General features: G+C 41.6%; 1 protein-coding gene across 1 annotated transcript; it reads right to left on the reverse strand.

Annotated features, from left to right (window-relative positions):
• Window positions 1-1,559: 1,559 nt before the first annotated feature.
• Window positions 1,560-18,259, reverse strand: LOC119651731 (zinc finger protein 200). Its single transcript, XM_038055459.1, has 4 exons — window positions 18,175-18,259; window positions 9,700-10,715; window positions 2,343-2,530; window positions 1,560-2,266 (listed from the first exon to the last, which is right to left on the reverse strand). Exons 2-4 carry the CDS (start codon window positions 10,666-10,668, stop codon window positions 1,876-1,878), a joined length of 1,548 nt encoding a protein of 515 aa, XP_037911387.1. The 5' UTR covers window positions 10,669-10,715; window positions 18,175-18,259; the 3' UTR covers window positions 1,560-1,875.
• Between the last annotated feature and the right edge of the window lie 7,963 nt (window positions 18,260-26,222).

Raw genomic sequence — 26,222 nt, forward strand, 5'->3', positions numbered from 1 at the left:
GACAGTTCACTGCCGAGTGACCATAGCGCTGGCATCTTCGACACTGGACTATTTCGCCCCTTAGCAGGCGCTCAAAACGAATGGCCTGGTAATTAAGCGACCTGATGCCGATCAGATCGCTTCTCCGGCTCTCCGGGCTTATCTGCACGAGGAAGTGCGGCAGGATTTGCTTTTCCAAAACGGACCTCCTCGTACTAAACCGTGATACTGAGAGAAACTGAACCTCAGTTCCCGTCTCCCGGAGCATTTTGAGCACCTCATCGGGCTCTTCCTCCGCATCCAAGCCTTTCAGAAGGAAGGTTTGCACCTTCTCTTCCTTTGGAGTGTAGGTGAAGTGAGGAGCCTTCACTCGCTCGAGGACCTCCCGTGCTTTTTTGTAATCTGCAATTTTATTGCATTTGACTTGGGCTCTCTCGGCCCCCGTCTTTTTAATAACAAAATTTGAGAGCCCCGCGCTCCTATTAAGTAGAGTGGCTAAATCTCTACCACCTAATTTATAAACATTAATGGGGGGCACCCTTTCCCCCTTTTCTTTATTTCGGGTGCTAATTGTATCCCCAGTCGGACCATTTTTTAAATTTTCACTCGTAATTGCATTATTTTTTAAATTTTCACTCGTACTTGCATTATTTTTAACATTATTTAACATTTTTTCTTGAGTTTTGTTTTTTTTCTTTAATTTTTTAGAGACATACACCAGAAACTCACCCAATTTTCCATCTTCACTACTGCAACTTGCCTGGTTAGCATCCTCTTCTGGGACAGTTCCATCGCCGACTCTCGTATCGTCTGCTTTACTGCTCTCTGTGTCCTGCATACGGACAGATTCGCTGTCGAGAACTTGTTCGCCCTCAAGGCAGCCCGGTTCCTCCATGATTGCAAAAGTAGTCGAAGATAGCTTAACCTTTTTTCTGGCTACCTTTGGAGACGGCGGGCCCGCCTCCCCAGCCATTAGCTGCTCTGTAAGCTTTTAATTTTTTTTTATCAATGTTGTCATTTGCTTTTTGAAATCTTCGAGTGTCTTCGCCAGCTCGCCATTTCTTCTTTCAAGATTGGCTATCCTCACTTTGGCTATTTTCAAGTTTGGATCCTTCTCGTTGCGGACTCCACGACCGATCCGAGTGCCCCTAGGCCTTATGGTGGGGGGCCGGTCTGGTCCACCACCTGCCGGCGGCTCGCCGCTCATTCCCGCCAAGCCAAAAAAAACGAATTTTTTCTCAAAACTTTTTAAGGAAAAGTAACTTAGATAATAACTCAAAAGTAAATTAGTTTCAATTAAGTTTTAAATTATATATTATTAATTAAGTAATATAAATATCTTTTTATATTCTTGATAAAAGTTAATTTAATTTCAATTTTAAATTATTTTTATTAATAATATCAATTTGTAGACACGTCCGTTCTCTACAACTGTCAGCCTACTATCGGCGCAACAGCGTCTATCTAGGATTTGTGGTTTCGGCTATAAAAATTTTTTATTCTGTACCTGAAATTTTAACTATTTTAGAATCAACAAATACCCAACTGTGCAGAGAAGCGCAATACGAAGAGCGATCACATCTCGTTTCAACAATATAGTTTATTTCCATTTCAAACAAATACTGAATGAACATAACATGCTATTCTTATCGTATAAATGACATAGGTTCGTACTCATTAAAACACACAAAAGAGCATTCAAATATCACAAATTAATTTAAGCTATGCCTGCATACCTTCACAAGCAGGATAACGAAATTAAAGAATGCCAAAGCAGTTGGGTGTCCAATCCCTACTAGTATTGCTTTGACCATTTCCACTAACCACAGTGGATGATGATGACTTCTGTGTGGATACATTTCCAGCTATCCGGGGAATAGGTCGAAGAATTTGTTGTCATTTAACTGCCATATGCGTCGACGGTAACATCGATGTGAACTCGTGAAACCCTGGAAGCGGAATTCTATGCACAGCTGCGACTGGGTTCTGAACATATTGAAAAGCAGATAATCGATCCGGACAATGGTTAAAGTAAAATTCGCTGAGAGAATGGATTCGTCGTTGGTCTAGACCTAGCGGGAATGGTGGATAACGCACTGAATTATGAGCATAGAGCCGATGTCCTGCAGCAATTTGGGGGAGAATTGGATGACGAGGTCTCTGACTGTGAAGCATTTGATAGTTGTGTGGATTTAGTATACTTCCTGGGGGATGCTTTCCGCGTTCGTTTGATTTCAATTCTTCTAACATTTGATGCGACTGAAGATGTTTCTTCAAATAAGCATGCCTGTAAAGAGGTCGTAAATCAGTAGAAATAAATATTCTCCAAATAAAATGAATTAATGAATAATTCAACTCATTACCTTCTGAAAGCTTTTCCACATTCATTGCATGTGAATATTCCTTCTTGATTTCCATCATCTTGGCTAATATCATTACAGACTTGGCTTGATTTCTCTGGTGTTGACTTCTTTCCATCTGTAGTATTCACATCTCCTTTCGGTTTGTGCCATCTTCGGTGGGATGCCAAATTTGCAGGGCAGTTGAAAACCTAGAATTATAAATTCATATAAAATGATACACGCTATGAAAAGAAAATTTTGGCAGAAGTATATACAAATTTTTCTTATCTTCCTTTTTAGTTTTTCCCTTCTCCGGCTTATCTAGATCAATTGCGACATTCTTCTCGGTCAGAGTGGATTCGAGAGGTTATCAAATCATGTCATCCTTATATCGATTGGCCTTTTAATACTTTCCCATCGACTTCGATGTTTAGGCCAATTTTAGTAAGGGAGTTTTTTTTAAAACGACGGATTCGGCAACGACAACGGAACAACGATTTGCGCATTTTCTCATGGAACGTGCGCTCCCTGTACAAAAATGAAGCTGATGAGCAGCTAGCCGATACCCTGCCCCAATATAGGGCTGATATAACAGCGTTACAGAAGATGCATTAGACAGGGACCGGTTTCCTGGAGAGTAGCCGCTACACCATATATTATGGCGGTCATCCAGTAAACCATGTGCTCGGAGTAGGTTTCTTAGTCAGCCAAAAAATGAAACCTGCTGTTATCGGCTTTGAAAACATAAGCGAACGGCTATGCACTCTGCGCTTGCGTGGCAAGTTTAGAAATATAAGCCTCATAAACGTCCACGCCCCTACAGAGGAGACTGCAGAGTCGGAGAAGGATACCTTCTAGTTTTACCAACAACTCAGCAGGATGAAGCCTTATACACCTCGATGCTCATCTGCCGAGACAAAGAGGGAGATCTTATTTCCGACAGAATGGCCATATTAGAGCGATGGGTTGAGTACTTTGATGAGCTACTGAATAACCAGAACATCGGCGAGTTGGAGGTCCCGCCGACTGAAGACGACGGACAAATACTGCCACCACCAAGTTTAGGAGAAACAGTCCGTGTAATTCATCGCTTAAAAAATCATAAGTCGCCAGGAGCCGATGGAATTACAGCCGAATTGGTTAAATATGGAGGCGACCAGTTACACCAAGTGGTTCATCAACTTGTGCTCAAGGTATGAGACAGCGAATCAATGCCTGACGATTGGCAACGAGGCATTATCTGTCTCATACATAAAAAGGGAGATATCACACAGTGCAGCAATTATAGAGGTATCATCTTGCTAGGCCGGATAGCCCCAGACGCTCAGAACATCATTGGTCATACCAAAGAGGCTTCACTCCAGGCAAATCAGCAACAGATCAGATTTTCTCTCTGCGGCACGCGATGGAAAAACTGTTGGAATATGGACAACAGTTGCACCATCTGTTCATCGACTTTAAAGCCGCCTATGATAGCATAGCCAGGGTAAAACTGTACGCGGCCATGGGAGATTTCGGTATCCCGACGAAATTAATAAGACTGACTAGGCTGACCCTGACCAATGTGTGAGGCCAGATAAAAGCAGCAGGATCACTCTCAAGACCATTCGACATCAACAACGGTCTACGACAAGGGGATGCGCTATCATGCGTCCTCTTTAACCTGGCCCTCGAGAAGGTGATCCGTGATGCTGAGGTGAATGCAAGAGGTACGATCCTCTTCAAGTCCACCCAACTACTGGCCTATGCTGACGATATCGACATCATGGGAAGAACCACCCGAGACGTGCAAACTGCCTTCATCCGGATCGAGCAGGCGGAAATTGAGGCGAGATCTTGGGCTGCACATCAATGAAGGCAAGACAAAATATATGGTGGCAACGTCAGCACCGAAGACGAATCAACCAACAACATCAAATCGCACTGGTCAAACACGAAGAAGAATAAGGATAGGAGAATACAACTTTGAGACCGTTGACAATTTCTCCTATCTAGGGTTGAAAATCATAACCGATAACAACTACGATGATGAAATCCGCGCACGGTTGTTCTCAGCCAACAGAGCCTATTTCAGTTTACAAAGACTGTTCCGCTCGAAACGTCTCACCATAGGGTCAAAGCTCTTACTGTACAAGACTATGATCTTGCCAGTCCTCATGTATTCCTCGGCAACTTGGGTTCTTAGCAAAAAAAATTGCGAACTCTTGGCCGCGTTCGAGAGAAGAATCCTCCTAAGAATTTTTGGCCCCCTACATGAGGACGGACGATTCCGTAGCCTACACAATAACGAAATCTATGAGCGATACCATGACCGTCCGGTTGTGGATAAAATCCGACTCAATAGGTTACGGTGGGCGGGTCACTTAATCCATATGGATGAGGATGATCCCACCCGGAAAGTCTATAAGGGCAATATCTATGGTAGAAAAAGAAGACGAGGCAGACCCTGCCTAAGATGGAGCGATGGCGTAGGTCAGGACGCCAGGCAGCTTTTAGGGATATCGAATTGGTGGACCTCGGCGCAAAACCGGGATGTCAGGAGTTCCTTATTGAGGCAGACCTAGACCGGATACCGGTTGTTGCGCCGTTGATGATGATGAGTTTTTTTCAGTGCGAATTAGCATACATGACAATACCATTGAAGACGCAATTTCTTGACGATGAGAGCAGCCCCATGTCGACCACGGATGTCCTTATTTCGTATGTGATGATAGTATTGTCAAAGCAACATCTTTATCTCAAGTAAATACAAAGTTAGATTCGCCGAACACAACACTGTGTTGAACCAGAATCCAGGGGAGCGGATTACACTCTTCTACTCTTTTTGTAAGGAACAGGAGTTGAACCAGTAACTCGTTGCAGTTAACCTTATCGTCATTGCGAAAAACTTATTAAGAACTCTCAATTGTACAATGTATAATAATTATGAGGATCGCGCCGTGGTCAAAAGAGTTGGCCAAAGTCAACCAAGAGGCGTAGCTATCCCAAAAACCTAAAATAAAGCACTGATCTAGCAGATATTCCCTCTCAAATTATAACCTAAATTTCGCTGGACAGAGCATGAACCTGAAAGACTAACAGGGATATAGCCCGAAGCTAAAAGGGAACGAATACAAAGTTGAGATTTAAAAAATATCGACTCAATCATACGAGTTATGTATTAGGTATCGTCTGCAGCATAAGTAACGACTGTACCCCTGAAATACAAAACCATACTAATTTTTCAGCCCGCACACTTCTCCTTTTACAACTAACGTCATAACTAATACCACCTTCGGAAAATACTAAATAGAACCTTTCATAGGGTAGGACACATGACTATATTCGATAGAAAAGTAATCCTTAAACTCAACGGGGAACGATGTTACTTTCTGCATGCGTGAACATTCACAATTTTCATTTTTTCACCAAACTTCGTGCCAATCTCTATAGCTGTTCTTGAGAAAAGTGCAAGTCACAGATAGACAGATCCATTAGCTTCGACCCCATGTGTTCATGGGCTAGTGCTTGCTCACCTTAAGTGCGTCGACCAAAATGGTTATGGAAAGGATACTCAGAATCTAAAACAAACAAGGAAGAAGAGAGACGAGGAAAACTTACGGTGCAGGGGCTCGGTAACCTCATTACTGCGGCTTTTGGGAGTTAGCAAGCAAGCTCCCGGCTCTTGATATCCTTCGACCATCGCCTTGGTGGTGGACAACTTGGCCACCGTGGCATTTAATGCTAGAAGTGATTTAGAGTTGGAAAAAGAGGTGTTCAAGCAAAGCCAGACCTTGCCAAGGACACCAACAACGAAAGCAAGAAATGATGAGTTGGAAGGAGATTGCTGCCCGACTAAGGCGGTTTCAACATCCACCGCATTTGTCCAAGAGGGACGATCACAATAAGTACTCCGGGCCAAAGAAATTGACTCATTTAAGAGAAGCTCCTCAATTCTTGGATGGTCACCAATGCCAAATACGGGAAGAAATAAAACGAAAGAAAGCACGCTGTTAGAGTTGAGCTGCACGATATATCAAGGACAGGGACAACGTCCACAAAGCTATCAAAAACATGGTGAAAGCCATTAGGGTCCTCCATAATAGGCCGCAGGTAGGGCAAGCGACCTGCCACCAAAGAAAGGAGTCCGGGAGAAAGACAATGAATTTACCCAGAGGCAATTGTTATCTCCAACTCGGGCGTTCAATTCGGCCAATTGGGGCTTAATACCTGGCGGTGATTGGTGTCGCCACCTTCATCACTGCTATTGTCGATAGCTATTTAGCAGAAAGGGGGCGATGGTGTGATACCGAAGATGAACCGCAGGAGAACCATTTCTATGAAGTTAGATATTGCCTTCTATTTGTAGCCATGCCTAAAATTGATAGACCAATAGCTTACTCAGAACTACAATTTTTACTTTACAGTGTAGTAGTAGTAGTAGTATATTTCGGGAGCAACTTACCAACTTACTTTTTATTTTACAATGTAGATATGTATTTCCGGAGCTAGCTTTGTACTAATGAAGGGGGGTAAGTTACCCCCGAAATATATGTCTACACTGTAAAATAAAAATTGTAGTTCGGAGTAATCTGCTGGTTTATCAATCCTAGGAGTATGTTGTCTCTGCCGTTGTCCCACAGGGCTCTGTAATGGGCCCACTATTGCGGAATATTATATACAATAATGTATTAAATCTTCCAATTCCGGAGGAGTCCTACGGTAGTGGGTTACGATGATGATATGCGAAGCAATCGGTGCTGTTAACGCTGGTTAGAGAGTGCTGGACTGGCACTTGCGGAGTAAAAAACGGAAGCGCTCCTCATCGTAAAGCGCCAAATGCGAAATTACGCCCAAATTAGAATCGACAATAACTTCAATTTGGCATCAAATACTTGGGAGTGATGATGAACGGGAAGCTCAGTTATAGGCAACACGTGTCCTGGTAACAATGAAACCAGGCTGGTAGGCTCAATAATGCTCTATGCGACCCCAGTTTGAGAAGAATCGTTGCAGATGGCAGTGAACGCTAAATTAAGTGCAGTCTACAGGAGAACAGCCCTAATGGTATGTTCTACCTTTAGGACTGTCTCAGATCAGGCTGCATTCGCCATCCCGGGAATGATGCCAACTGACTTCTTGGCAAATGAGATGATGGGCATTTGAAGCAATCTGACGTCAGTCTCTCCTTTGTCGCAGACAAATAATGCCGAAGGGAAGAGACTTATAAATAGATGGCAGGAGCATTGAGAGCATTTGGAAAAGGGCCGGTTGACACACAGATTGATACCTACCATCAAAGAGTGGCTGGAGCGACATGGGAGCATGGACATGGAGGATATCGCCAGTACCTCGATAGGTTCAAATTGGACAATTCGCCCAATTGTTGAAAATGCGGGGAGCACGTTTTCTTACACTGTCCTTAATATCTTATGGTGGCTATCTCGAAGCCCGCTGTGCTTGCGTATACTCAGCTAATCACTAGGGACTATTTCGTGGGTAGAAAGCTCCTTTATGAGACGGACGTAGGCCCAGTTGATTATCTGATAACCGGTACAGTGCCTTCAGGATCGGTGCAGTGCCCACTAGTCTGGAACGTGCTGTATGACTGTGTGCTGCGCATCAAACTCCAGCGGCAAGCTACCGTTATTGACTACGTGGTAGTAGACAAACATCTGGAGGATATTGTCTGGGCATGTGAGACATCGGTCATGCTGACCAAGGATTGGCTGCTAATAAATGGATTAGAGTTGGCGCAACACAAGACTGAAGCAATGCTAGTCAGCAGTAGCAAACTGAAAGAAACTTTAAAATTTCTCGTCGGGTAGCGTGCGATTGAATCTAAGCCTTTCACGATAGACCCGGTATGGATATTTGAACTACGCGGGCGAGAAAGCACGTTATTGCTGCGTTAACTGACATGTTGCTCAATATTCGAGGACCTAAACCACCGAGGAGTCTGTTGCTAGCCAGAATGTACTTATCCATTTTGCTATACGCAGCACCCGTTCTGACAAAGGTTCTTAATGTTCAGGCGTATAGGAGGAAATTATTTTCAGTATATTGTCTAAGCACGTTAAAAGTTGCTAGCGCATTTCGAAGAACGTCAGACGAAGCAGCTTTCGTAGTTGCGTGAATGGTGCCCATTGATCTTTTCGCTGAGAAGATGTGAAGATTATACAACTGGCAAGCACGCCGTGACAGTGACGATAATTGCGAAAATCTACGGTGGGAGGAGAGATCGCACCCAACCAGGACGTGCCAGGAACGTTGGGATAATTCTCACAAGGGGAGGTGGACGCCCAGGCCAATTCCGAATATCCAGTTTTGAACTATGCGTAGCTATGGAGATGACCATTCTTATTTGATTGATTTGATTTGATTTCTGATCGGACATGGTGGACACTGCAGGGATTTACATTGTTTTGGAGACGACGGTTCTCCTTTCTCTCCCGAATATCTAAACGAATACGGGGCCGTGGAGCACATACTCTTCGTGTCCCCGAGTTTTGTTAATGGGAGGGAACAGCTTAAGCTTCTCTTGAGGAGACCCTTGCAAGTGGAGACGTTTATTCCGCAAATGATCGAATCCTCAGACGTTTGAAATGAAGTTAGTAGCGCCATAATCTGCACTCATGAGGAGCTTTGAAGGTTAGAGTGCTTACGAAAAAGCGACAGGGAGGGAACAATCCTCACCCTAGGGCTTTAACCCGCCTAACGATGGAATGTGTATAGATAGTTCCGTGGGGGATAGCGGGTGAGGAGATACGATTTTAGTGGATTAAAGCGGCTCACTGGTACTTTTGACGCTTTCCATCTCTATAAAAACAGATGATTTTGATAAGGTTTTGTTTTACACAAATCCTTAAAAATGCATATATACACCTGATGGATGATTACTTTTGCGGGATTTGTCGCAGATATAAATTACGTTAAGTACGTTTGTTTCACTGCTTTATATTTATTCAGCAAAATCACTTTTGTTTTGAATAAACGTACCTGGGCATTTCAAAGTAGATAGAATCAAGAAGGTTCTGATATGCTCAATTTTTTTATTTTTATATGCCCCGGCTTCCGATGTACACTTTGCATGTGGTGCTTGGAAATTCAGAACCCCAGTGCCATGATCGAGACGAAAGAGCCACAATCGATGTTTCTTCTGTCACAGATTTTCACAAAACATGGCCTCCAGGTTTCCAACCCCTTTTTGGCATCTTCAAGTCATAAAAATGCCCCCCAGCCACATATCCTTTAACCCCTCCTGGATCTTATCAAAAATGAAGAAAACATTACCCATCATTTCTCAAAATCGACTGAAATTTTTTTGTATATCTATAATATTTATAAAAGTTTTCAAATTGCTTTGAAAAAATAAAAAATGTGTATATTATTTTCTTACCTTATCGCATTCGGAACATCTGTATTCAATATGTACAATTCTTGTGCATCTATGTTGGGCCAATTGAAAAGCGTCATCATAAAGAGTCCTGCATAGTTGACACAAATACGATCCAATTTTGTTATCTATACTGGCCAAGAGCGACTTCGCCTCTTCCGTAATCTCCACTACGTTGAAAGCTGGGTCAATATCACCCTTTCGGATTACCAGCTCTTCATCTTCTCTGAGTTTGCGAATTATAGTGCCTGAAACAGGACTACTATTATCTTCATCAACAAGTTGTTTTCGAATTTTCATTTTTCGTTTTTCATAACGATTCTTCATAATCTGCTTTTGACATTCTTGGATTTCGTTCGATGAAATCGTTTGTTTTTCTTGCGAGGAGGTACTGACAGTTTCATCTTCAAAACTTTTTCTGAATAATCTTTCAAATCCCTCTACAGCTTGCGCATGAAGTTCGGCATCCTCATATACCAGTTTATTTCTGGAGAGCGGTGCTGATTTTATTTCCTTATCTTCCTCGGCATTGTGATTTTCAGTTTCCTTAGAAGTTAACTGCTGATAAACGGGAGGCTCATCGTCATTGCTGAGAACATCAACGAATTCTTCATCATTATTCGTATCATCCTCAGTCAATACAATTGTTTCCTCTATGTCAATGTTATGATTTGTGACCTTTGCATTTATCGCGTCCCCTTTAGCTTCCTCGTTTGACTCAGAGTCGATAGGAAGTAGACTGTTAGAATTCCAAGATGAAAATGGGGTATTATCAAAATAACCCAAGGTGTGTGGCCTCCAAATGCTGTAATCTTCCAAACTTTTCTGTTTTTTTCGAGGTGGAGACGGCGTTGAAGGAGGAGTCATTGGAGCTGCTGATGATCGTAGCGAGAGATCCAAGGGAGACAGCATACCGAATTGCCTATGGGAGTAATGTTGTGGAATTCCTGCTTCTAGAGAAATGCTTTCCATAGCACTGTGTACTCGCAATCAAATTTTAAGAACGCTTGGATTGGATGCTGCAAACACAAATTACATGGATGGTTTAGATAGATGTGAAAATAAGAGCGGTTATTAAATGATAGGGGTGTATATCATAAGTCGATAGTTGTAAAAGTTCTAGAAGAGTTAGCGTAATTGAAAAAAAATATCCTAAACGATTTTCGCCGCTCTATTTTAGAGTATATGATTGCACGTGTTTATTTTTTTTTACGAGATCAGAATTCGCAGCTTATTATATCCCTATTAAAATATACATTCAATACCTTACTGTTTTTCAAAGTTGGTGCGAGAGAAACCCGTAGATCATATAGTTCTGGCGCCGGCAACGCTCCCACCGCCAGCTCAGCGCGCTGGGCTTGAGGTTGGATTCGCTGGCTACAAAATCAGCAGTAACGGTTTCCGTCCACCAGAACCCACGATCCAGGTTATGATGAATTTTCAGAAGCCCAAAAACTCCTCGCAGCTAATGCGCTTTTCCGGCATTATTAATCGTCCCAAACACCACTGAGCTCTAGGTCCCGCTAACTGAGCTACTCAAGGGCTGCATGAACAAGTCCAAAATCAGTTGCACAATCGAGGCTCGAGACTCTTCGTTTGTGCCTTGCAATCAGGGCAATCCTTTTGCTGCCACTTCATTCATCCGAGCATCCACCAAAAGGACAACTTTGCACATCGACACTTCCATTATGGCTATCAATGCGGCCTTGGATAAACAGGAAGCAGACGGCACATGGGGCTCCAATTGGCTTCAACGCTTCTTCTCAATGAGGCTGTCGTAGGCTGAGCAACGGTATTCCACATACGACCGCAAGTTTCTCGCCGTTTTCGCTGCCGCCAAGTACTTCCGACAGATCCTGGAGGAACGCCACTTCATAATATACACTGACCATCACCCGCTCACCTTGTCGCTGGCGGACAACGTCAGGTCAGGCAGGCGACTTCATTGGCCAGTTTGCCACCCGCTTCGAGTACACGTCTGACGATCAAGTTAAAAATACATATCGAAGGAAACACACCAACATTCGTGACCAGCACTAGGCAAGAAGTACTAGATGTATTAGCGGCTTGATCAAGAATTGGAGGGTATAATATGAGTCATCCATGTCGGATCACAGAATAATCAGATTAAACATTGAGAGTAACTCGGAAGTAGATAGAATAATAAGGTATCTCAGGCGAACAAACAAATAAAATGTTATGGCAGATGCTATCTTGTGCAAAGACGGTCATCATGCCCACCACATTGAGTTTCCGAGCTATCAGCGAGGTGTGGACGAAAGAGGAACAACTGCCGTACCCCATCGGGAGGTCTCTTCTCAAGTGTCACCGAATCATGCGACCTAATACACGAAGTTGAACAGTACAATAAGAGCCGTATTTACTGGTTTCACTTCGTCGTGTGTACCGTTTGAGTTCTTTTGGCTGAGCCTTCGCAAAGTACGTTTTGCGCTGGGCCAAGCAATGTGTGCCATGCCACCTGTCAAAGGTAGACCGCCACAACAGAGCAGAGTTCGGTATTTCCAAAACTCCTGATACACGCTTCGATCACAACCACGTGGATCTTATCAAGCTTCGTCTTTGCGAAGACTATGGGATTTGCCTTACTATTATTGATTTATGTAAACGTTGGCCACAAGCAGTTCTAGACCTGGATGCGTTTGCGTTTCCCATCATCGCACGGGCCATATTCGATCACTGGATCTCTTTTTTTAGTACGGCTCAGAACAGCACCAACGGCGGAACGAATGAATTGGATTCTCAAGGCCAGTTTGAAGTGCATGCCCGACATTCCATGGTTCCGAGGGCTTCCAGCAATCCTAGGACTACGTATCATTTTCAGAGAGGATCTGCAAGCCTCTCCGGCTGAAATGGCTTTCGGCTAACCTCTCCGCATTCCGAGTGAGTTCATCGCTCCTTAGAATAACCAGCTAACAACCCCAAGACCTTCGCCAGCTTCGTACTGGTCCTGGGATTCAGACACGAAACCTGTCTCTATGCTTCATCATTCATCAAATCATCAAACGATCCCCTTTCTGACGAAAAAATTTTCACCGAAGAGGAGGCATTTAACTAAGTATAATGACAGAATTTCTGTGCGATGGTCAACAGAAACTTTAAAACTAGTACCAAGAGCTCAGTGACGTCACCACCCTGCCTCAGCGTTGGTTTGGTGAAGTGTTACCTACGATGGTCGCCGGCACCTATTTCGAGGAAAAATGGAGAAAACATCGGCAGCAATGTACCAACCAGATATTGTAGAAGGCACTGTTAAATCAATCAATCCTTTCAAAAATCAGCGTTGGACCTTTCAACAGGATTCTGCGTCCGCGTATGACGGTCATTCAACTCACAACTGACCCGAAAACAACGTCCCCAGTCATATTTCCGCAGACAATTGGTCTTCTCATAGTCCAGATCTTAATCCATTGAACTACAAATTCTGGTCAGTTTTAGAGAGCATGGTGTGTTGAAAGAGTCACCCAAATATCGACTCGTCTAAGAAAGCATTAAAACGTGGGAAATTTTGCTATGGACAAAGTGTACCGCGACTGGTAGCTGGGCCTACCATCCCAAAGCTTTATCAGGCCTAAAGGTGGCCATTTCTAGTAATGTTCCTCATTTTCTTATGTCTTAGCATATTGACAATAAATACTATTATAATATATAGTTTTATAACATTATCTCGTTTTGTTTCTATATCATTGCATGTGTTTGACAATATTTATAGGAAAAGAAGGTATATTGACAATTATGTTAGTGACAAGAACGGTAATTTTCTTACTGGTCGACGAATCGCGACGGAAAAATGGAGAGAAAAATTCCAACAGATTTGAACTAATTTGCAAGCAAACATGACCATGCCACTGTAGAAAAGAACCGTTCGATCTAGTTGCAGACTCCTATTGTAAAGGTTTTGCAATACATTTTTAGCAACCGTATTCGCGACATCGTTAAAATACCTACGAACCAAGCCGGGTTTTTCAAGAAACTGCGGAACTACTGATGCAATACATGCTGCGCAGTTACTGACGGAGAAACACCGGGAGAGCTTCCTCTATATATTGCATTTTTGGATTCACAGAAATCTCATTTGCTTGGCTTTAGTTGCGGACACTGTAACACAGGACATTCATCGTCAAATGTCCTACATTCTATTCTATGCAGATGATTTTTGCCAAGCGTCTTATAATAAGGCAGGCGTCAATTCGTCCAAAAGTGAAATGATCGTCTTACGAAACACTATCTCAGACTGAATCTGAATAAAACAGAATTTTTGACGACTGACCCCAGGAAACAGACATGATGGGCAGTGACCAGACAAGAACTGAGCGATTAAAATACGAAATTGGTTGGATGAAATGGCGTTCTAAAATTGGCGTTCTTTGTGATCGACGCGTTAATGAACGTCTCAAGTTCGTGGACATGTAATTCGCGCTAATCAGAACTCACTACTCATACTCGTTGAGAAACGACCAAAAGACTAACCCATGCAACGATATCTTGATTCGTTACGGAGTGATCTGAGAGCCTCACGAGTTCATCCAGATCAGGATCATAACTGAGCCAAATGACACAATCTACCGAGACGCGCCGACCCCGCTTTTGAACGGGACTAGAAAGAGGAGGAAACTGCAGGTATTGTATCTGAATTACTCATGGCTTCCGAGATTTTCGCATAGTCAGGTTCAAACCACTCCGAAATACACCACTCTGCAAATGTGTGGAGGGCTTTCGCCAGAATTTCAAATAACGCACCATCGGCCAACGGCACCAAGGTCTTCTATGCCTTTTAAATGAGTAAGGCCGTCCGAGTTTAACTGGTTTTCATTAGCACTAAGTAGCACTTAGTGCTAGTGAATCAGTCATCAACTGAGATTGTGACAACTCGGAAATAAATTAGTGTCATGACAGTCCAATTTGAAGTGCAAAGGCCAAAAACATTTGTGGAAAGAGTATTTGGCTTGGTTTGTGTAGGTTTGCTAGAACTACCCGATCGAGTATCGGTTTTTTGGACAAATCGAAAGGAATTTACTTGCCTTTTTCCTGCCGACAAAATTGAAGCCAAAAATATTTTTATTTTGTTTAATAGCTGCAACGGTCGCTATCTATCGATAAAAAAAATCGTTTATTCATTTCTTAGTACACAGTCCGTTCCATCGAAACGTTTTTCCAGTTTCGAGTGTTCAAAAACAAGTAAGGGTTAACAAGGGTCGCAGTTAGTTAGTTTAGTAGATTTTTCGTAGGTTTTGATATACTGTGTCCGGACAGTTGAGTGGTTAGAGCACAAGGCTGTCGTACGAAAGACCGCGGGGGCCGTGGGGTTTGTATCGTGATTTGACGTCGGATACCATTCGACTCAGCTGTAAATGATTACCTGAGTCAAATCAGGGTAATAATCTGGGGGAAACGCAATGGTGATCACATTGCCTCCTACGGAGTATTATAATCCTGTAGTGTACTATTTCGGTCTTGAATGAAGTGCTCTAACGCATTTCAAGACCCTGATCCAATTGAATTGTTGCGCCAACTATTATTATTTGGCTGGTGTGCATGGTTATAGAGAAACACTAAGTAAGTCAATTTTTCATTTTCAGTTGCATTTTGGTTCTTCAAAACTTTTCTTTATAGCAAAGCATTCAATTTAAGTTTAAAAATAAAGCCCCTGGATTTTGTTACGTTCTACCTCCATCTGGATGGTGCAAAATACGTTGGCAGCTTTCAATTGACATGGTCTAGAGTACATTGATAGCCCCAAATTGAAAAAAACATCCAGAAATTGGTTTGGGAATGGCAGTGCTGTCAGGCAGTGCTGTCGGGTCAGCTAGTATATGTATGTATATATGACAAATAGGAAGCTTTCGCTCTGACCAATCTTCAGAAACTTCACTCAACTTAACACCCACTAAGAGTATTCTTCTTTTTCTTGAGCCTTTGTCGCGTTCACAAGCGGGGTCAGTTCGTTGTGATCGGTTTTACCAAAAGCCTGATCTGGATGCAATCGCCAGGTTTATATAGGTATGTTTGGGTGGACTTTTGTCCCATTTATACCTAGCTCGTAATGCAATGAATTTGCATAAAAGTGACAACTTTGACCTATTATAACTCTGTCTAGTCTAGTCCGATTTCTACCAAACTTGGTAGTTTAGCCTTTATTAATATTTCTGCAAAACTTGATGATTCTAGCATTAACTTAAGGAGCTACCCAGTCAATTTTCACAAAATATATTTATAATGGATACTGTTATACTTTATTTAAACAAGTATCGGTATGGAGAATATTTGGGTTTGGCGCTGGCTGTTAAAAACGCATTCAACTCGGCCAACTGGAACAAAATTAAAGGGGCCTTGGCTGACATAGGAGTCCTTGGCTGTTTAGCGAATTTGGTGGTAAACTACCTCTCAGAGAGGACTCTCTGATACGGGACGGATGATACTTTGTCACAGCCGGGGTACAACAGGGATCGGTAAAGGGTCTCCTGTTGTGGAATATTATGTATAATGGGGTGCTTGTTCTTTACGTCCCAGAGGGGACTACGATTGTCGGCTTTGTTGATGATCTAGCTGTGGAACTTACAGAAAAATGTCCAGAAGATGCTGAGGTCTACGCGATGGAAACAGTAACAGTGGTAAAGTCTTGGCTTGAAACAGCCGGGTTGACCTTGGCGGAAGCGAAAACGGGACCAGTCTTAATAAGGAACCATAGCCGGCTATCGGTGATAATTGATACCAAATTGAGCTTTAGGGAACACCTAGAATATGTATGCCAAAAGGCAGCCAGTGCCATCGCAGCACTTGCAAAAATGTTGCCGAATATTGGTGGGCCGAAACACTGTCGGAGGTTGCTTCTAGCCGAACTGATGCGTTCCATCCTACTTTACTCGACACCTGTGTGGGCGGAGGCGCTTGGAAACCCTGAGACATGGAAGCAGGTGAACTCGGTTTACCGGTGGCTAGTTTTGAGGGTTTGCAGTGCTTTTAGAATCACATCAAATGAGGCAGTATTGGTGGTGGCAGGCATGATCCCCGATGGAGAGGTACCCAGAGCGTAGAAATGCGGCAAGGTCAGAGTCGCATGATCGCTGGTAACGCAGATAAGGCGTGTCTACGAATAGTCGGTGGACGCACAGGCTCATTCCCAACTACCACATTACCCAGTTCCTCACGAGACACGGTGGTTGGTAAAAGTTGTATCTGCATCGCTTTGGTTGGATGATTCTCCGAATTGTCCTAGATACGGCGGCATGCCGGACGATCCAGACATGTGATGTTTCACTGCTCAAAATCCGTAATTGAGAGGAGGAACTGTTGGGCAGGAACATAAGCCCGGAGAACTTAGTTGCGGAGATGCTGAGGTCCGAGGAGAACTGCTTACGGTTTGCTCATGCAATCATGCAAATTCAAAAGGGGTCGCTAAAGGAGCAAAGAAGGAAGAAAGCTGAAAGGCAGGGCTGCGACTGGAATCCCACACGCGCCTGCTGTAGCTCCGGCGTTTGTGTGGTGGAGCTGAAGCGGACGTGTCTTCCTACGATTTTCCACCCCCATGTACGAACAATAAAAAAGACCTCCACATTCCTCCCCTTTGCAACCAATGTCAAACCTAATATCAGTTTCAGAAAGTACTAATCGAAACATTTCATTTGATACCCCATACGACTATATCCGTTGGAAAAATGTACACCCGCCTTTTGCATGTATGAAGACCCCGATGGAACTATGTTACTCATTGCATGCAATAGGATTCACAGGTCTCATCTTTTTACCAAGTTTCGTATCAATAGGAGCAACCGTTTCAGAGATATTGTTTTAGGTGTGATAGACAGACAGTAAACCGGTTTTTATCAGGTTTTGCATTACATAAATTAAATTATATAAATTATCCAAGCTCCGGCTGTGTATAAGTGTTAGAGATCAAAGCACGACGAGGAGTTTTTGAAACGGGATTCGGGCTTTAAATCACATTCGACAAAAGGTAGGCGTCTCTAGCCCTGTGATAAATGCCGATTTAAGTCAAGCATGAAATTTAGCTAGCAAACTAAGAAGTCAGAAGATACAGGAGGGTACATAATTGCTTCATACAATAGAAATAAGAAACGGTCCTGGTGGTGTGAAGACAATCTGCAGCAAGCCAAATAAGAAAGGGAAAACACTTGCGAATGATATTGTTTTGAAAATATCACAAGAATGCTAGGATTTCATTTATACAGTTAGATATAATCTTGAGGTTATAAATATTTGTAATATCTCCGCATGTCTCCAGACAAATGAAATCTCTTCATTGATTCATATGTGATTCAACTCAATATCGAGTACTATCAAATGGGTCATTTTAGCTATCGATGAAATATACTAGCATACATACGAAAGACATTAGAAATTTTTAATTGAAAAATTTTCTTCAAACTTCAAACTTTAAACTATGTATTTGAACCATATTTGCATGGATTTTATTTATGATATAAACATTTTCCTTTTTACCTTAGTGATAGCGTTTATGCTAAAAAATATTCGACGGAAATGTTGTCTTTTTCTGCACACCTTCGCTTCCCGTTTCAAATTAAATGAACTTTCCACCAAAATATGTTTTTATAATAACATTTTGAATCACCACTCATATCAATATCCTTTTAATCCAATAATCCCACGAGTACTTTGCCTATAATTGTTGCTCTGGGAAATTTCTCCGAAAATTTTTCGATTTAGAAAAAAAAACTCCGGAATGGAAACCACTATTTCTTAAGGATTTCCACCAAGCACAAATCAAAACTTTGCATTTTTACAGCACTTTCTCAAATCACTTTCAAGAACTTCACACAAGGAATTGGAACCGCACACATTAGTACCCGACATGAAGAAATCCATCGAAATACTGATACTACCTGTCGGATTGCTGACAAGTTTTTCTTTCCTGAAATCGACAGAATTTCCCCAAAGTTTGGTTGGATTTTCCATGACCGCGATGAAATTCGAGTCCAGCACTCCCCCTTTTCAAACCTATGTACACATATAGAGAGAATTCTTAAACGCCTTCACTTGCCGACAACGCCTAAATCTGAATCCTTGAACATTGCTTTATTCATTTGTTTGTATGGTAACGTACAAATGTGACGGATTTCCGATCGGAAGTTCTGGCTCGTCCTTGTATTTATCTATCCAGCGTTATTTAGGGAAAGGATTTCACTGCGCATATTCGTTTCCGCCCACGATTGTTCGTCCAAGTACCAACCAAATCCAAGAGGATTGAGCAACAGGTCTTTGGGGTGAAATACCTAGGAAACGCCTTTCTTTTAAAACCCTATCAGAATCCTGGGGGGTTGAGAAGTTGCGGTGAAGTGCTTGTGGGTGATGTTATGTTTTATTCAAAAGAAGTATAAGTATGTTATAATTTCCAAGCTTGGGATTTTCTTTGCAAAAATGTACCATATGGTATTTACTTATGAATAATAAGCAGAAAATGGAGAGTTAAGTTCTGCCTTCGGACAAGCTGTGGGTTTGCGTTTCCTATCCAACACCGTTGGATCACATGGAATATACAGAACTTTAAGGAAACTAGATCCTATCTAACATGCACGAGCACCATGTAAATTTTAAATAAATACATAATCCTTTCTCCTCTCCACACATAAGAGAAATTATTCGAAATTATTTCAAATTAAGAAATGAGACAATACGACGGTAAGAAATCACTATCAACGCAAGATATTTCAATTGAAGAAACAATTGCTTGACGTATTTTAAGATTCAAAGTAAGTTGAATTTGAAATTACGAACATTATTTGAAATTAAAGTTCTGTATCGTTTACTTTATAGTCTAAGAGCTGGCGATATGAAAATTCACATGACTCCATGCAATTGGTTGGAATGTTCTCGGTTTTGGTCACAAAACAAACTGACTCCTGCATGGCTGAATAGAGGATAAATATTGTCAGAAACCTAGGTGGAAGATAAAAGGCTGTCAGAAGGCTTAAAATTGCAAAAAACACGTAAAATTTGCATATTAAAAAGCAATTTGACAATTTGCATTTATATCTTTCAGGTATGCATGGTGTTCCAAAATTACCAGATAAACTGTATTTAAGCCGATTCCTGATGTAATTCTAAGTAAAAAATATTAAGTAATTTTTTTTCGATTTCTTAACTCTTTAGCTTCCAGAGGCATTGTAATTTCTAAACAAAAACCGCCGTCTTTACACTACTAAAATCATTATAACTCAAGGGGGTCATCCCGTGTGAAGGTCGTTTTTTTGCCTTTCTTTGAAAAATTATTTTGAAGGACTGGATGAAGATAGGAACATGATTTTTCCACCATACGTTTACTGATATCTCTAGTATATGTGATAAATTTTTCAGCTTGATATTGTAGCTAGTTTTCGGAATACGTGTCAATTTATGCACCCATCTCCAAAAAAAGGTGTTTTTCTGCTGCCACGCTGGAGGGCGCTGTGTTCATCTGAGGAAAAAAAACTAAACGGCATTTTAATGTGGATAATATTCCACGGTCCAAGTTTAGGAGAAACAGTCCGTGCAATTCATCGACGATTGGCAACGAGGCATTATCTGTCTCATACATAAAAAGGGAGATATCACACAGTGCAGCAATTATAGAGGTATCACGTTGCTGAGTACCATCTATAAGATATTCTCCACTATCTTGCTAGGCCGGATAGCCCTATACGCCCAGAACATCATTGGCGTCCTCTTTAACCTGGCCCTCGAGAAAGTGATCCGTGATGCTGAGGTAAATGCAAGAGGTACGATCCTCTTCAAGTCCACCCAACTACTGGCCTATGCTGACAATATCGACATCATGGGAAGAACCACCCGAGACGTACAAACTGCCTTCATCCAGATCGAGCAGGCGGCGCCAGATCTTGGGCTGCACATCAACGAAGGCAAGACAAAATATATGGTGGCAACGTCAGCACCGAACACGAATCAACCAACAACATCAAATCGCACTGGTCAAACACGAAGAAGAATAAGGATAGGAGAATACAACTTTGAGACCGTTGACAATTTCTCCTATCTAGGGTCGAAAATCACAACCGATAACAGCTACGATGATGAAATCCGCGCACGGTTGTTGTCAGCCAACAGAGCCTATTTCAGCTTACAAAGACTGTTCCGCTCGAAACGTCTCACCATAGGGTCAAAGCTCTTACTGTACAAGACTATGATCTTGCCAGTCCTCATGTATTCCTCGGAAACTTGGGTTCTTAGCAAAAAAAATTGCAAACTCTTGGCCGCGTTCGAGAGAAGAATCCTTCGAAGAATTTTTGGCCCCCTACATGAGGATGGACGATTCCGTAGCCTACACAATGACGAAATCTATGAGCGATACCATGACCGTCCGGTTGTGGATAAAATCGGGCTCAATAGGTTACGGTGGGCGGGTCACTTAATGCGTATGGATGAGGATGATCCCACTCGGAAAGTCTCAAGTCTATAAGGGCAATATCTATGGTAGAAAAAGATGACGAGGTAGACCCTGCCTAAGATGGAGCGATGGCGTGGATCAGGATGCCAGACAGCTTTTAGGGATATCGAATTGGTAGACCTCGGTGCAAAACCGGGATGTCTGGAGTTCCTTATTAAGCCAGGCTTAGACCGGATACCGGTTGTTGCGCCGTTGATGATGATGAATATTCCACGGTCCGCAAACTAAGATAATTAGAAAATATTAAAAGGTAAATTTTTGGTGGGCTTTTAAACTTAATTTTTTGGATTTTGTTGTTTTTTTACGGCTTTTTATGAATAAAAAAAACAAGCCATCGGATTGCAATTATCCTAGTTTGCGGACCGTAGAAATATGTATTAAAGAAGTCGTGAAAATTTCAAAGAATTTGGTTGGATAGATTTTGAGCTATGGTAGCAGCCGATTTTCAAGATGCAGTTTCGAGAATTTCATTTGACAATTTAAATGTGGTTATTTTGATGGTGCCAGTCCACTGATAGTACCTCTGATCCCAGCCTCTTTACCTTACCTTTATTGAAAGTCGGAGCAGCTAAAGTGCCAAACTCCAGGCTAACCGACTTTGGGAGCAGCAATTGCTTGAACTCCACAAGAATTAAACACGTCGTGATTACCTTTGATAATTCTGACGAACTACATATTTCTCAATTCATGTTTCCTAATTTATACAAAATTTACATATACTTAGTAGGCCTGTACTTTTAGATACATATGAATGTACAGTACAGCAATGATAATGTGGGTAAGTTTTACAGTATTTTACATTATCAACAGTAAAGTTTTAACTCACCATTAATCTGCTACATCTGGTACATAGAGAGCACCCTCCGTTTCTTCAAAAAAGTCTTGTAAGGCCGATTGTTGCTCTCTGGTTTCAATTCTGGCTCTTTTAGCGAGGTCAGTCGATCGTCGTTCGGATCGCCAAATTCGCGCTTCACTACGGCGGTCGGCATAAACCTGACATATTTGACCAACTTGACATCTCATTGTCACTAGGATTTTGAGAATGCCATTGAATCCTTCATTGAAAATAATTACAGCCAGAAAAGTGGCTATTTCTACGACCTTGGCCCCAGAATGAAGGTGTTTAGGAGCGAAAGTCTTGATCAATGCATTTAACGTCTCATTGTTATTCCAGGTCTCTGCTCCTGAACATCTGTTCAAGAGATCATCTCGTGACAAATCTTCGTAGATTGGTTTGATGACTGTTTGAACTTCTTCAGTCAAAGGTACCTTCTCGTGGTGGAAACTATCCAGTTCTCCTTTAGCTCCCGCTTTGCGCCATTTGCACCAACTGTCTTCGCCTGCTGGACAATTTTGATGCTGAGGATTTTCGTCTGTAGAACATTTATGGAAGAAAGTTGCCCAAATTTCTACCTTCATTCTTTCTATCGAATTTGCGTGTCGACGAATAGCTAGCCCAAAAAAAGTAGTGAGGTCGTTAATAACCCTATCAGTAAGTTTTCCAGCCCCTTTTCCACCAATGCCTTTGTGATTCTTCTTTGCATTTCTAAGCCGCGTTCCCATTCTTTTCTCGACATGTCCTACGCATTCCTTTTTTGCTACTACGTATATTTTATTATTTGCAGAAATTCGCAGAAATACCGAAGAAAACTCCAGCAAAATACAATATACAATATACAAAACTTGTCGCAATTGGAACATCCATGTTCATGCTTTCTAAAATTTTCTTTGCTGATGTTGATGCGAAGTCCTTTTTCTTTTTTGATAACTATCGATTCCCATGAAATACTCGTTTTTTAGTGCGAGCATGACATTGAACGTTAAAGCGATCTCCCTTTCGTACGATCCATTTAAAAAAAATCACTGAACACACAAATAGCACAATACTTACAACAAAATGTACCTGAGAATAGCTTGAAAGCCTTTCAGTGCTTACTCTGGACTGGATTATCCTTTTTATTCCAAACAGCAAATAAATTTAGACAATTAATTGGTTTTCCATATTTTTATATTTATACCTGTGTTCCAATTTATAAGGCTCAGGTAAAAAACTAGCAGTTAAACAAGTCGGGAAACCGGAAGCTTGACGTTTCAGGTATAAAATGTTTTGTGTTTCCCTATGTGAGGAGCATAACGTAGTTCTCCATTGGCTTATAGCATTGACCCGGGATGTTGAAATCGCTCAGTTCTGGGCAGGTTACTGCCATTGCCAGAACTGAGCAATTTAAATATCTCGAAGGGCAGGTTACTGCCATTGCCGGAACTCAGCGATTTGAATATCTCGAGTCAATGTTATCAGCCAATGGAGGAGAACTGCGTAATGAAATTGTTTCACGCATTACTGCAACCTGGATGGAGTGGCATTCCCCAACTGGTGTTCTTTGTGATCGACGTATCAGCGCACGTTCTAAATCTAAAATTTACTGCAATGTCGTCCGTCTGCCGCTCTCTATAGTTCTCAGTGTTGGCCGACTATAAAGAATAATGAACGCTGTCTTGCGGTAATGGGGATGAAGATGTTGCATTGCACTGGTGACGTGACACGTTTTGATCACGTCTGAAATGAGAATATCCGCGATCGATATGGGTTTGCACCGATCGTGGAAAAACTGCAAGACAGGCGTTTTCGATGGTGTGGTCACGTAATTCACGCTAACGAGAATTCAACAACCAGTATTGGTCAGAATATCGAAAACAATGGTAAGCAACCAAAAAGTCGGCCAAAACAATGGTGGCTTGATACACTGGATGGGGATTTAAAGGTCTCGCGATTCCATCCTGATCAGGCATTTGATAAAATAGAATGACGAAACCGATCACGACGAGGCGACCACGCTTGTGAACTGAAGGCTGAAGAAAAATAAAAAGATGTGATGAGCGACAAGTGCACGACAGCTCCGTGTCACATAGCTAAAAATTCCATTGTCCTCTATTTGCTAGAAAGCGATTTAAATAAATCATTTGATCGAAAGCCCTGTATTGATAATAGTCAACCTCATACGCTTTACACTCTGAGTTTAATATTATTAGCAAATGCCAACAATTTAACCAACATCAAATATAAACAAGTCGGAATACCGGAAGCTCGCGCTTCGGATATAAAGGTTTTGTGTTCATCTTATGTGAGAAACTTCAACGCACATTTCTCTGTCCGTATATAGTTACAAATCCAACATAATCCTTCATATTTTTCCAAACTACGAGACATACGTACATATTAGAGCCATAGATATCATGCTCACCCTAAACAAACAAACTGCCTATTACCTGCTGTACACATATATGCACATATCTAAATTTATCGTACCCATATTTCCGATTTACGTCTTATATCTATCTGAATTAGGCACTAGCCGCAAAGTTCATTAGCACGCATATATTATATACCTACATATACACATGTCTGGTTGACAAATAACTAAAAAACTAAAACAAAATAATTGTCTGCGACCCAATTCATAAAAATTCATTTCGTTGTGGTATTGACGAATTGATATGTGATGATGACGTCATGCGGGTTGTAGAGTGCACGAAATTCACAAAAAATTGTAAAGTTTCACCCCCAATAACTTTGTTAATAATAGTTGGATTTTCTTCAAACTTGACCAAACTGTGCATTATATTCTTCGTTACACTCATGCCAAATTTTGTATTTCTGAGATGAACATAAGGGGGGGTGCCGGGTAAATTTCTAAAATGTGGAAATATACTATTATTAACTTTATTTGTGCAGATATCGGAACCGGATATATTTTGAGGCCTAGATTTCGTAGAGATGCACCACTGTGATTTTTTCCAGATTTTTCGGTTGGATAGGTTCTGAGAACGAGACCTGTTACACTTTTTGTGGGTCATATTTTCAACCCTGACTCCCCTATGTTTCATCTAATATCAAATATTGAACCAGATTCGAAAAGTACTAATTGAGACCTTTCATTTGATACCCTACTTGGCTACATTCTGTGAAAAAAAAATTTGCACCCTCCATTCACATGTACGGAGACCCCCCCTTAAACTTAACGCTAGATGGCGCCACTTACTGCATGTAAAGGGATCACCAGATTACATACTCTCACCAATTTTCGTGACAATCGGTCTAGCCGTTTCCGAATAAATCGGGTGTGACAGACAGACAGACAGACAGACAGACAGACAGACAGACAGACAGACGGACAGACGGACAGACAGACACCGTCACCATTCTAATAAGGTTTTGTTTCACACAAAACCTTAAAAAGGGCTAGGGAGAATTAGATTCTTCTTGAATGGAATTTTAATATTTCACTCGAATGTCAATTATTCCCGTTAATTATGACGTCAGCATCTTATATGTATGGCTTAGGATGCTGCTAATTAGTATGAAATTGATAAGTTTGAACTGCATAACTTTCCCACTAATAGTTCCATTGACACTTGGCATGTGTATGCACGAGGCTCTATGTCGGTGTAAAATTTAGTACACCTAGGATGAACTTCAGGGGAGTTTGTTCAAGGTCAATTTCTAAAAGTTGATAATATACTATTAGTAAATTTTTTGAGTAGATACCGGAATGGGATATCTCTCGAAGATTAGATTTCACATAAGTGTTTTACACAAAATCTTAAACAAGTCGGAATACCGGAAGCTCGCGCTTCGGGTATAAAGGTTTTGTGTTCATCTTATGGAAGAAACTTCAACGCACATTTTTCTGTCCGTATATAGCTACAAATCCAACATAATCCTTCATATTTTTCCAAACTACGAGACATAGGTACATATTGCAGCCATAGATATCACGCTCACCCTAAACAAACAAACTGCCTATTACCGAATACTGTACACATATATGCACGTATATAAATTGATCGTACCCATATTTCCGATTTACTTCTTATATCTATTTGAATTAGGCACTACCCGCAAAGTTCATTAGCACGCATATATTATATACCTACATACACATATGTCTGACTGACAAATAACTAAAAAACTAAAACAAAATAATTCTCTGCGACCCAATTCATAAGAACTCATTTCGTTGTGGTACTGACGAATTGATGTCATGATGACGTCATGCAGGTTGTAGAGTGCACGAAATTCATGAAAAAT

Source organism: Hermetia illucens, chromosome 3 (assembly GCF_905115235.1).
Source record: "Hermetia illucens chromosome 3, iHerIll2.2.curated.20191125, whole genome shotgun sequence".
In the NCBI taxonomy this organism is placed as follows: Eukaryota; Metazoa; Arthropoda; class Insecta; order Diptera; family Stratiomyidae; genus Hermetia; species Hermetia illucens.